The following is a 12300-nucleotide window of genomic DNA, read 5'->3' as shown; positions in this document are numbered from 1 at the left end:
CCATTTTAAAATAATAAGTGATACATATCGTTACAGTTATTTCATGGGTTTATTGTGAACACACGGTTACACCAGCAGACCTCAGGTTGTTTCACAAGAGCCGTTTACATTCAGTACCATCACGTTTATTTAGTTTTTGATAGTAATGTTAGCACTGATGCTAGTTAGCTTAAATACTGTACCAACACGGCCTTTAATTAAGCTAGCACCTCAGTTAGCTAACGTTCCTGTGTATCCTCTCACGTGTATTGGTAAGTATCTTATGCCAAAGTAATTATAAGGGTTTTTACGGTGTTTAATCATATTTAATCAATTAACTTGACATACGTATTGCAGATTGCATTGTATTTTTATATAATTTAATTTTAATATAATCATGAAAAGATGATTCAATTCTTCAGTAACTAATTTGACATGACTTTGAAAGCGATTAAGTGTTTATTTATGTATTTTCAAACCATTTACACTTAACTTTTTCTCTTTCCTCTATGCCATCTGTCGCTGGTCGATTAAATTAATTAATTGATATTATCTTTGTTAAATGTTCATCTTAATAACTGATCCTAACACTGTATTTTGGAGAGGGGGCAGTGGCTCTAATGGGATTCATGCATTCACAAGTAATAATAAATATTTTACAGCTATTAATGTATAGGCTACAAAATCTGTCGGATTAAATGGTGGAGAAATTACAGTTAAACTAAACAATCACTTGAGGTAAAAGCAGCTGCATTACCATTGAACAGCACATGCAGGTGCTGTTTGACTGTTGATAGGCCAAGTCATTGAGACAGCCTGTACATAGTTACACACCACAGTCTTTATACATCCAAGGCCTTGTTTCACAGGTGGTGGAGGGCACTATTAACTCAAGTACTGTACTTGGGCACACTGTAGAGCCACTTGTGCTTCACTTGACTACATTTATATGATACTCTTACTAGATACTTACAGACTCCTTACACAGAATTTACATTAGAATATATGATCAACTTATAAAATATGACGATTACACACTCAAACATAGGGCTTACATACTTTAACATAAGGCTACAACTGGGGACCCCAAGAATAAACTACTTTAAGAAACAACCATTATAGCAAAATTTTATCTTTCTTCTCAAAACATTATTAGTTATGTAATTAATGTCATCTGGAACATATTATTATTATTTTAGGATTGTAACAGTTAAGATACAGTTATTAGACTTTGAACATCATCTTGATAGTACAAGTTTTGCACACTCTGGCTTCATCTGCTTTTCTCATTTATCTAGGTGAGAGTTTCGGCCCTCAGGCCCTCTTATGATCAACTGCTGTTCGCTTGATTGTTGACCTTGAAGACAGCAGAGGACCGAAACATGAATCAAATCAGGGGTGTCAAACATACAGCACATGGGCCAGAACCGGCCTGCCAAAGGGTCCAGTCTGGCCATTATTACTAAGATGTGGCAGGTTTCAGGAGCAAGTTAAACAATGCGTACTTCATGTAAAATTCTGCTTCAGAGGCTTTTCCACCCTGACCAGAATAGAGTTCTCTGATATAACAATGAATACTCACTGTGACCATGTTTAAAGATGCATCAGGAAATGTCTGGATAAATGCACATGTAATGACAGTGAGACGCAGACTGACTGACAGTAGACATCTCAGGCTGTTCATCTGTTTTGCGAAAGAAGAATGTCTACATAATGTACATGTAATTCTTTACAGAAAAAAAGGGAAAATGTTAGAGCTGATTGTACCTATAGGTTATTGTGCAATGGTTTTATTGCTCTGGATCATCTGAGATCAAATTGGGCTGTATGTGGTTGGAGTGTGTGACACTTGTTTCCTATTTTCTAGTCGACTGCCAGTTATAGCACCTCACTACAAACCTTGGTGTGTGTTATTTTTCTAAATTAGTTTGAACATCATCCTACCTTAGGAAGAGCAATATTTATGGCCGTCAATAGAGCACATGAGGAAATTTGTGTCTGTATCCTTTAAAATGACTGACTGATCACCCCTAACCCCCCATGACAGCGTGATATACTTTAAATTAGGACCTATGGCAAACATTTTAATGTATTGGACTGCTACGATGCCTAACTTTCCCTTCAGGAATTAATAAAGTAAACTATCTATCTATCTATCTATCTATCTATCTTTCTAAGTCATGAGAAAATAAAGCACCCATGAGATATGATAAAAAGTTTACCTGTGTGGCCTGTGGTACCCCAGATGGTGGTATTATGCTGCCCATATCTTCTACTGAAGTAAAATTATGAATGATGGACTTTAATCTGTGATGGAATATTTTTACAGTTTGGAATTACAGATTTTACTCGAGTAAAAGATCTCAATACTTAATTCACTACTGCAGCAGAGACTTTGACCTGTCATAGGAGGAACAGCACTTGTGTAATTCATAACATTAACGAGCCATTGAACACTGTGGTTTCCTTTGCAATGACAAGTCAAAACTGTATGCTGTGAAAAAGTTTGAACCTGTCCGAGGACACATCCTGTCATATAAATAACATTTACAGATTTCCCACGCATAGGTCCTGCTCATTTGCCAGTGATACTCTATACAGGGCCCTTTGATGAACGCCAAATCATAGAGTAACGTCGATGCAAATTTTGTTGTGTGAAACTGTAGTCATGCATGTGTGTGCGACCTGGTGAGTATCACTCCACACACACACACACACAGGAAGTTTCAGGCAGCTTGCTGGCACCTCTCTGTATTAAGCCAGAGCATCATTTACATAAAGAGGAAGCCGCAAATGAGTGTGTATGTGGGATGGAGGTGGGATGGGGGGAGCATGTGATGTCACAGCAGGACAGATCAGGTTTATGTTCTGCAAGCTACACAGCATAGACGCACTTCTGGACGTGAAGCTCGACCTCTCCATCCACCTGCTCCCGCGACTCGCAAGGTCATCATGAACCTCGTAGTGGTGGAAAACATCTACCTCCTGGTCATCGTCACCCTTATCAGTGTACTTCAGAACGGTGAGAAACAGAAAAAAGCATCAATCATCTGTTTTAATTCTAAATCAGTAAAGAAGTTAAGCTAATGTAGTGATGACGTTAATTCTCTGTGTTTTAAGCATTCTTCGCCCTGAAGGTGGAGAAGGAGTGCAAAACTCAAAATGTCAACGCAGCTGCTTTTGAACGAGTCTCTTGTGCCAAGTAAGTGACCCTTCATCAATACTCTGTCAATCTAACACAACATGTACCAGGAACAACAATGGGGGATTGTGCTATTTTTGTTTCCTGCTATAACACCCAGGAACTTTCCATTTGGTTTTACATTCCCCCTAATATCACCTCCAGTGCGAGGCAGCCCTCATTTGCCTGAGCACTCCCAGATAGGGGAAAAAAAAACTGGTACAGAGCTCATTTGAATGTTGGAAGGCAACAATAGCCATTAGGAAAACATTTATTCTTCCAGCCTCTCAGTTAGGTGACTCATCATCCTGTGTTTGAGTTAAAGGAGTGAATACTGCTCGTGTATTTGCAGTCTGCGGCCTGGGTTAGGCTGTCAAATTACCATCCAGGGATCACGTGCAGCATGAAAGCAAGATTGTTTCTCAAAAAATGTGACTTTTACGCTTGTTGCAAAACCACTTGACACATAAAGGAAGAGCAAATTTACCCAATTTCTGAGATTCCTTATTTCAACAGTCAAACAAACAATTAACTGATGAATTTTGTCAACTATTTTGTCAGTAAATTGATCAAAAAAGCCAAACATTCTCTTATTTCAGTCAGGATTTTCTGATTTTTTCTGTTTGTTATCATCGTAAATTGAATGTGATGGTGTTTTGGACCACTGATCGGACAATCTGACAATTATTTCATCTTTTTCTGACATTTTATAAACCACACAATAATCAGTTACTCAAAAAAATAGTCAACAAAAACGATTCATAATGAAAATGATTATAAGTTGCAGCACTAGAGATGTTAAAGCATGGTGCAGCACACACTGCGTCACTTACACGCGTTTGAAAGATTGGGCTAAAGCTTGAAATTCAAATCTAATATTTGTGACTGACACAGTATCTCAGTCTTTAATCCATTAGCTCTGTTAGTCCACAGGCAGCAATGCACTTCTTGTTTTTACAAGGAAACATCTGAGCCACATCCTATCTTGAAGGTTATGTGAGGATTTCAAACATTAGCCTTTAAAATATGATGCAAATGTTCGGTGACAGTTAAAAAAAATTACCTGTTTATGTCATGTCTCTTGTTAAATAGTTTTTGAGGTGTAAAGAGGTTTAAGTGTCCAGTGTTTCACAAGAAACTCAGCTTGTGACCCCTCAGATTTATCACGGGACCCCTTCTAGGGTCCCCTCCAACAGGTTGAGAACCCCTGCTCTGAGTGTTAATGTTTTTTGGATGACTCTCCTGACATGCGTGCGACTGGAAAACGTTTGAGGGACACGGCTCTGCGCAACACACTGTACTGATTATTGCAATGTGTTGCAACAGCCAGCGCGTGCTGACTGGGAGAGTGGGCTCAACTTTTCCTGGCTTCCCGTTTCAACTCTGTTCCTCCAGACAGCCTCACTGGGGTTTCTAGCTCATGCACTGTTTTATCCCGTTGATTTTTTTTCTTTTTTTAACAGCCACTTCTGCTCTGCAGTTTTAAAACATTTCCTAACAGCCAAAGAAAATGGGCCACGCTGTCTGTTAACAGTTTGCAGATTGCTTCATAGTTTCGTCTTGCAGGTGACTTCCTCGAGATGTGCTAATGGCACCTCTTGTTTGCGCTTTTTCAGTCGCAACTGCATGGATGCTTATCCCACTTTCCTGGCAGTGATGTGGTGTGCCGGTCTGTGTCTCAGTCAAGGTAATCATTAGTCAGTTACCGTATAAGAGTGTCACATTTTTGCCCTGTAAACAGAACACACCCCAAAGAGTCAATACAGCTGAGAAAAAGCACTTGATGTTCTGTAAATATCTTTTTATGTTTGCACTTCTTAATCTATGTTTGAGAGCCAACTGCACCAATAGTAAAATTAGTAACACTTACCCTATATGGCCAAAAATACGTGGACACTCACATGCGCATACATCTCATGCCAAAACCATGCACATTATTGTGCTGCTATAACAGCCTCCACTCTTCAGAAAAAGCTTTCCACAAGATTTTGGAGCCTGGCTGCTCCCATTCAGCCACGTGAGCATCAGAGATTTAAGGCACTGATGAGGTCAATCTGGCACAGCTCTCCGTTGGAGTCCCACTTCATCCCAAAAGTGTGGGGTTGAGGTCAGGGATCTGTGCAGGTCAGGTAACTGGGGAAAACCAGTTCTTCATAAACCTCCTCCTCCTATCAGACGGGTTGCTTTTGGCAGAATTTATTGACATAGTGAATTCACGTTTAAACTCACTGTATCCTATTTCATCTGCAACTTTGACACATGAAGACTCTCTTAAGATCAACAGATATTCAACCAGTAATACTTAGAACAGCAAAGGCAGTGGTGGATTGGAGTGTATGTGTAGAGTGTTAGAATACGAGAAAACGAAAAGGCAAAAGCCATCCAGGTACGGTAAAAGATATTTTATGTGGGGTGGGAAGTAGTGAGGCTGCTTTAGGGGATTTGCCATAAAGAAATAAGTTTACATGTACACTAAAACATGTATATGAAACCCAGCGTTCACCCAGTAATCCATATTTTATTTTCTTCATACACTACAGTCTGTCAGCAGCTCTTTAAACACTTGTTTAATCCACCTTTTTGTTACCAACTTTTACAAGACTTTTCTACTTGCAAAGGAAGGCTTACTCACCCTTGTCTGAAAGCTTCACCAGTGCCCGTGTCTCAACACATTAAACCAGCATATAAAACACATTATAAAACAATTAACAGGGAGCCTCTTAGTCTTACAGTTTGACCGTCTGAAGTGGGAGCAGGAATTTCCTGCACAAACAATGCAAACAGTCAGTCGTCATGTCCGTGCTCGCCCTCTGCCAACAGCTTCATTGGCTTCACTGATAAGATAAATACATAAACAAAAACATGACTGCACTCTGTGAAAAAAGGGGCCTTGTCCAAACTGTGAAACACAGCTCCTGGGCAAAAGTGGAAATGGGTGTGCGTAAACTTTTGGTCACGTAGTGCATTATGAAACCACATGCACAGGATATATCTCTTAAAATCTTTTTCTGTCGTGTGTTTGAAGCGCCTGCTGCCTTTGCCGGGATCATCTATCTTGTAGTCAGGCAGAAGTACTTTGTTGGATACATGGGACAAACCTCTCAAAGGTAAACTAACACAAGTGATCTGTGCTGTGAGTGTGTGTTCACAGGCACGTATCTAATGGATATATTTTCATATTTCCTTGTAGCACTCCAGGCTACCTGTTTGGAAAACGCGTCCTCGGCTTCCTGTCCCTGATGTGCATTGTGGGCATCTCCAGCTACCTGCTAGTGCGCTTCTACGGCAACGGCTATAAGGAATACGTAGAGACCATCGCCAACGCTGCATCTGCTCTTCTCCTCATCCCTTAGTCCAGTTGGTGTGTGTCACATAATGGCAACCCCACATTTATCTTTTAACTTATGAGAACTCAATTAAAACTCTGTACTCGTTTTTTTTTTTGTAAAAGAACATTTATTGTGTTTGAGCTTGGTAAAAAATAAAAACTTCTCATAAACAAACGCTGATTCTTTTGTACAAAAGTCTGACACAGATTTGACGCCTTCAGCCCCTCATACAACATATGTAAATCAACTGAGGTACATGCGTGTTTATTAGCAAAAAACACTTGAAAAAAAAATCAGTTTATACACAAAAGTTGCTTAAATAAACTTCATGGCATTCAGAATTTCATTCTCAGTCCTTGTCAGTATCTGCACCCAAAATGACTGCAAAGTAGTTTCTGCAGTCCCAAGAGGTAGGCTGGTCCTTCACCTGGCAGGTTACAACCATACGTCTGCTGATCAGGACTTTCTTGAGGAAGCAGACTCCATCAGTAAACTCCATTTTTTTCGTTCTCTCCATCCACCGCTGGCTCATGTTAGTCTCAACTTTAATAGTAACAGAGCAGAGAAGACAGGTTAGACAGGTGTTTGCTAACATACAGAAAATGTTATGGTTACTATGTTAAGAGGAAACTTACGTTAAATGTTCTTTTGCTGAACCCAAACCAGTGTGGGAAGTCAAACAGGGCATCAGAGTAGTATTTGAGGGTGAAGGTGGTGTCTCTCCACACAGGTTGGACTTTCTTTTGTTCGTCAGTGATGATGATGATGTTTTTGGCTGCCCAGCTCTCTAGTACTTCAGTCAAGTCAATCTGACATGGGGAAAGGTCATGTTCAGTACAAGAATACAAACACAGCAGCTCCTGGAGTCTGATGCAGTGGTTCCCAACTGGTGGGTCAAGGTCTGAAAGTGACTTGCAAAAATTTAAGTTAGTCAAAAACACACTTTATTTTGAAGTACAGTGAATTTCCGACACAGAGGTTTTATTTTGAGGTGCTGTTTCCTGCTGTAGAGTGCTTAAATAACGGAGAGCTACTGCGCAGAGACAGAAAGCTTGCTCGATGACATGGCCAAACACAAGTATGATGCTGAATGTATTAAACTGTGTGGACCTTTAACTAACGCCTAAGGAGAAATCTGGACCTGTGGCTGCACCATTTGGGAACCACTGGTCTAACGAACATTAAAGTGACAGAAGGACCATAACACCCTGCTTACATCCACTCTGTAGCTCTCCCCAGCAACAGAGGAGATGGTCCAGTCCAGGCCTCTCTCCATCTGCCACTTGATGAAAGGATCCCTGCCGTCGAAAGACACCACAAACTGCTTCAGCACTGAAACACAGTCGAAGATAACTCATGAGAAAAACAGTGAGAAAAGAGTGCAGGAAAACATGCTGTCATGTGCCACAAGTACTGTGCTGCCAGTGTAATTTACCCACTCCACCCAGTGCAACAATCCCAAGTTAGGGAGCCAGCATGAGTCACCCCTGCCACCAAACTGCATGACCCACTTAGCAGGGCAGTGCAAGTGGTGCCTTTAAGGCCCATTTACTGTTTTTACTGTTTCATTATTCCAGTGTAATTACACTTTGTGTGATTTGAGTCATGCTGAGGTTTTATGGGAAATGGTAGGGTGCAGTTGAAGTTACCTCTGGGTTCAGTTGCTGCCTTCTTGTTGGCCACTGAGAGGTTTTCTTCACAGGCAGACATGAGCAGATAGATCCTCTTGGACAGCAGACTCTTCCTCATGCTGGTGTACTCCCATAGATTGTGCATTTTAACTTTCCTGTTTTAAAACCAGACCGTTTCATATTAGTTTTTTTAAAGTAAACAAGTGTATTTAAAGAGCCGTGCATCATCCCATCCAGTCTTATTTTTCCTCACCTTCCCAGCGACTTGTGGAAAACTATTCTCCCTCTGCAGGAGTCGAAGTCATCGATGAGCACCAGGCTTGTCTCCGGGTCGCTGTGGACTCTGTAACCCGATGTGAGAGCCTCCACGGAGAAACCGGCCGGAGGTTTTCTCAGGAACTCTTCCACCTCTGTCACCTTCATCCTGCTGTTGTTGGACGCTTTGTTTATCGTCATGATGCCTCAGATTTCTCCTGTGCGTCCCCCTCTTCCTCTCACTGCTGCTGCTGCTGCGGCTGCTGCTGTTTATAATCCCTGCCTCAAGCACGCAGCTTTATTAACCACCGTCAAGTTGGATGTGTTGACACAACAGCACTTCCGGTCTGCGCTGGCCAAAACGCCCATGCAATATAATATAATATAATATAATATAATATAATATAATATAATATAATATAATATAATATAATGTAATCAATTTTGGACACTTTTCTGCTCAGTGTGCAGCTGATCCCAACACAAAACTGGAGAGGGTACAAAACCTGATCACATTTTATGCACGAAACTTGTTCATTAGTGCAAATAAACAAGTTTGTAGTTTGATTTGGCATTCAAATTTGACCATTTTTAGCAACAGTAACGAGCTAAAATGCTCCACAGACAAAAAGGACATTTGACATTTGGAGGACGGAGCAGTTAAAATTTAGTACAGAGATACAAAACAAAACAAAAAAAAAAAAAATATATATATATATATATATCACAAGGCTTTTATATATGTTGCATTATGTGCAGTTTTGTTTTTGCACAGCCCTGTCCAGGCATTGAAATGAACAGTTATGAACAGTTTTAGACTTGAGCAGTGACCTCTAACCCACAGAGTTACAACACATTAAACAATTGTTGCATTGTTTGTAATTTTGTTTTTGCACATCAGTGTTCAGGTGTTGAAATAAACAGTTTTATAATTTATCACACACTTGTGACTTTTAAATATAGACCCATTGTCTCCATATGAAGACAAGTTTTTTTTTTCTCCAAAAAGTACTTCCTTAATCATTACAGCATTTTAGCTCCTTACTGTTGCTAATACTTGTCAAATGTGTATGCCAAATCTAACTACAAACTTGTTTATTTAGTAAAAATAAACAAGTTTCATGCATAAAAATGTGATCAGGTTTTGTACCCTGTCCACTTTTGTATCGGGATCAGCTGCAGACTGAGCATTAAAGTGTCCAAAAATGAGAACAACAGGTTTAAGTTAAGCAGAATAAAGTATAAGGTGCTGGAAACCTAAAATGCAATGTCCTAATATGAGGACGCAGAGTCTCAGAAGGATATACATAAGCATATTTATTGATAATGTTCAGGCTTTAATGATTGATTTTAGCATGGAATTTTACAGCACATGATTCACAGGAGTATCATGACATAAAAAATCCCAGAGGACAGCACTTAAAAACATCACTAAAAACACCTAATTCCAAAGTGGTACTCCATGGAGGCAGCAAAACTACACATAAGAGCCTACACATAATTGAAGACAAACAAGTTACATCATAAATAGATAGATTTTCTATCAATATTTCCCTAAAGGTAACTTTATTTTGAAGGCAAATGTATTAACTTCCTGTTTTATGATGTGTATCATGACCTGTAGGGACACAGCTGTGTGGATTTATGACACAGCTCTTCCAAAGATACTTCTGAGGACTTTATAATTTATCAAGACTCATGTCAAGAGCGTTCCTTCATTTAAACAGGTATATGTGTATGTGTATATATCTATATCTATATATATGTAAGTGAGCAAATAAAGTAAATGATGATCAAAAATACACCGTTATTATACAAATAAATCAGTGAGAACATCAAACAAATAAAAAACCTAAATGTTTATTGAGACTTAAAAAGACTAATGGCTTCTCATAAAGCCGTGCATTCAGACTTTACGAGAAGCCACTTGAAGGCAGCATTTGGCCTTGTGCTGAGAAACAGCAGCAGCAGGAAAAGTACAGCACCTTAATTCAAACATCATGAGTCACCTGAGAGCCTTTGTGGTGCACTGACAACATCAGTGTGCTTCATATTTGTTTCATATCAACAAACCTAATTCCCCGTGTGACCTTTTCTGATCACGTTGCAGTTTTTATTCATAAGCAATGTTTGCTCAGACCTTTCAGATGACTTGGCCGACATTTACTTACTATAGCATTCCTCAGCAAATAACACATCAGACAGTCCAAAACAGATCCATAAATCACCGCTCTGGTTTTATTGCAGCCTATAAGTGTTTGATCAAGTGTCCCAGTTGTGTTGGAGTGAATCATAGCAGCTTTAACCCTCTGAACATATAGTATTTACACGGTTCTCCTTCCAAGCAGCTATACAGCACAGCTCTTTTGTTCAGATCTCTTTCCGTAAAGTTCAAAGTTGGTCGCACAAAAATGTGAACACTCACAGCTGTGGTTTCACAGCACAAGCACAAGCCGCCTGTTTAAATTTTGTGGCCAAGAAGCAGACTCAGTGGTCAGCAGACCGTTGACTCATTTGTTCTGGATGTCCCCACCAGTCTGCATGGCCTACAGCAGAAATCATGCTCTCAGCCTCCTCTCTGGATAGCCTACGTCTTCCTCATATGAGACCATACTATACCCGCCCTGTATTGGGAACAAAACACAATTTTCCTGACAAATACAACCTTTGTAAAACTTGTACATTTCTGTTTTGTGGCTAACCTCTGACCTCCCTGTGGAGGGCACAGACTGAGACAGACAGTGAAGCTTCTATGGACCAGTAGCTGCTCTCAGATCAGTCCAGGGATTAAAGGGCAGGATTGAGAGGTAGAGAGCCATCATAATAACTACTTTAATTTGATTCTAAGTGTGTGTGTGTGTGTGTGTGTGTGTGTGTGTGTATCAGTCATGTGCAGACAAAGTTAGGTTCCTTACTACTTGTAAACAAGACAGGTAATATTTAATTTACTTCTTAGCAGATTAACTTTAAAAATCCAATTTATTAAAAATGTTGCTCATTATAAACGCAGTGTTAACAACACTGTGTACTTAAAGTACTCATTAGGCAGTACAATGGCCAGAGCATTTATCATACTGGATACTGGGTTATTATAACTAAGGCAAGGGGTGTCAAACATACAGGCTGCTGACCAAAACTGGCCCACCAAAAGCTCCAAACCGGCACACTGGATGACTCTGCACACCTAATACTGATGCACTACGAAGGCTAAGAGGTGCTAGGTTTCAGGAGCAAGTTAAACAGTGAGTGTAGGAGCCGTTAATTCATTTAGAAAAGAATAAATCTTGTAAGATGAATACGTTTTGGAATGGTTTATATTTTAGTATGTTAAATGTGTTAGTCTTTTGGGATGTTTTACTGGGAGAGTTGGGTCACATGGATATGGGCAGTGACACTAATGATCTGTATGAGCATCTCATGTTCACCTGTGTGCTTTTATGGTTGGATAGAGAGGCTTTTTTTGTTCGTAATCATTTTGATTATAAGTTTCTGTGCCTTATAATAAGTTGATTCCTTTTCGTTAATACATTTATTTAACATATTTTTTGGATGACAAGTTAAAAAGGCCCAGCCTCAGCCTCTCTGCGGCTTTTAGTTAGTTTCCTGCAGTCGCTACAGGGAATGTCCAGTAAAATGCTGCTTCAGAGGCTTTTCCATCCTGACCAAATACAGCTCTCTGAAATAACAATAAATACTTATTGTGGTCATATTTAGAGATATTGGATACTGTGCAAAGTGTTGTCAATCAGCAGCTTCAGTACAAATAAACCTGTGTCAGACTGTATCAGTATCTCATAACAACATTAATGGAACCCTACTGCCAAGGCACTGCCAGAAAATGTATTTGTAAACGGTTGTAAGGGAGGGTATAACTTAGCGTCCTTCCTCATTAGCATCCACTTTAGTTTGGTGTGGTGATGCCAGC

General features: G+C 39.8%; 2 protein-coding genes across 2 annotated transcripts; one reads left to right on the top strand and one right to left on the bottom strand.

Annotated features, from left to right (window-relative positions):
* The first annotated feature begins 2801 nt into the window (after positions 1–2801).
* On the top strand, positions 2802–6663 carry alox5ap (arachidonate 5-lipoxygenase-activating protein). The gene is made up of 5 exons (XM_033640383.2): positions 2802–3001; positions 3100–3181; positions 4777–4847; positions 6186–6267; positions 6351–6663. The coding sequence occupies exons 1-5, from the start codon at positions 2932–2934 to the stop codon at positions 6511–6513; spliced, it is 468 nt and encodes a 155-aa protein (XP_033496274.1). The 5' UTR covers positions 2802–2931; the 3' UTR covers positions 6514–6663.
* A 126-nt stretch (positions 6664–6789) lies between these two features.
* On the bottom strand, positions 6790–8668 carry medag (mesenteric estrogen dependent adipogenesis). The gene is made up of 5 exons (XM_033650720.2): positions 8374–8668; positions 8139–8275; positions 7706–7821; positions 7125–7298; positions 6790–7032 (listed from the first exon to the last, which is right to left on the bottom strand). Exons 1-5 carry the CDS (start codon positions 8574–8576, stop codon positions 7018–7020), a joined length of 645 nt encoding a protein of 214 aa, XP_033506611.1. The 5' UTR covers positions 8577–8668; the 3' UTR covers positions 6790–7017.
* Between the last annotated feature and the right edge of the window lie 3632 nt (positions 8669–12300).

The sequence above is a fragment of the Epinephelus lanceolatus genome, chromosome 11 (genome assembly GCF_041903045.1).
Source record: "Epinephelus lanceolatus isolate andai-2023 chromosome 11, ASM4190304v1, whole genome shotgun sequence".
Classification (NCBI taxonomy): domain Eukaryota; kingdom Metazoa; phylum Chordata; class Actinopteri; order Perciformes; family Serranidae; genus Epinephelus; species Epinephelus lanceolatus.
The sequence above is the reverse complement of the archived record's forward strand: the minus strand, read 5'-3'. Positions and strand labels throughout refer to the sequence as shown.

Coding starts and splice junctions, on each gene's coding strand:
- medag (XM_033650720.2), bottom strand. CDS start 8,576: ATGACGATAAACAAAGCGTCCAACAACAGCAGGATGAAGGTGACAGAG. Junction 7,822..8,138: donor GGCAGCAACTGAACCCAGAG/GTAACTTCAACT, acceptor ACTGTGTTTCAG/TGCTGAAGCAGTTTGTGGTG. Junction 7,299..7,705: donor GGGAGAGCTACAGAGTGGAT/GTAAGCAGGGTG, acceptor TCCCCATGTCAG/ATTGACTTGACTGAAGTACT.
- alox5ap (XM_033640383.2), top strand. CDS start 2,932: ATGAACCTCGTAGTGGTGGAAAACATCTACCTCCTGGTCATCGTCACC. Junction 3,002..3,099: donor TATCAGTGTACTTCAGAACG/GTGAGAAACAGA, acceptor CTGTGTTTTAAG/CATTCTTCGCCCTGAAGGTG. Junction 6,268..6,350: donor ATGGGACAAACCTCTCAAAG/GTAAACTAACAC, acceptor ATTTCCTTGTAG/CACTCCAGGCTACCTGTTTG.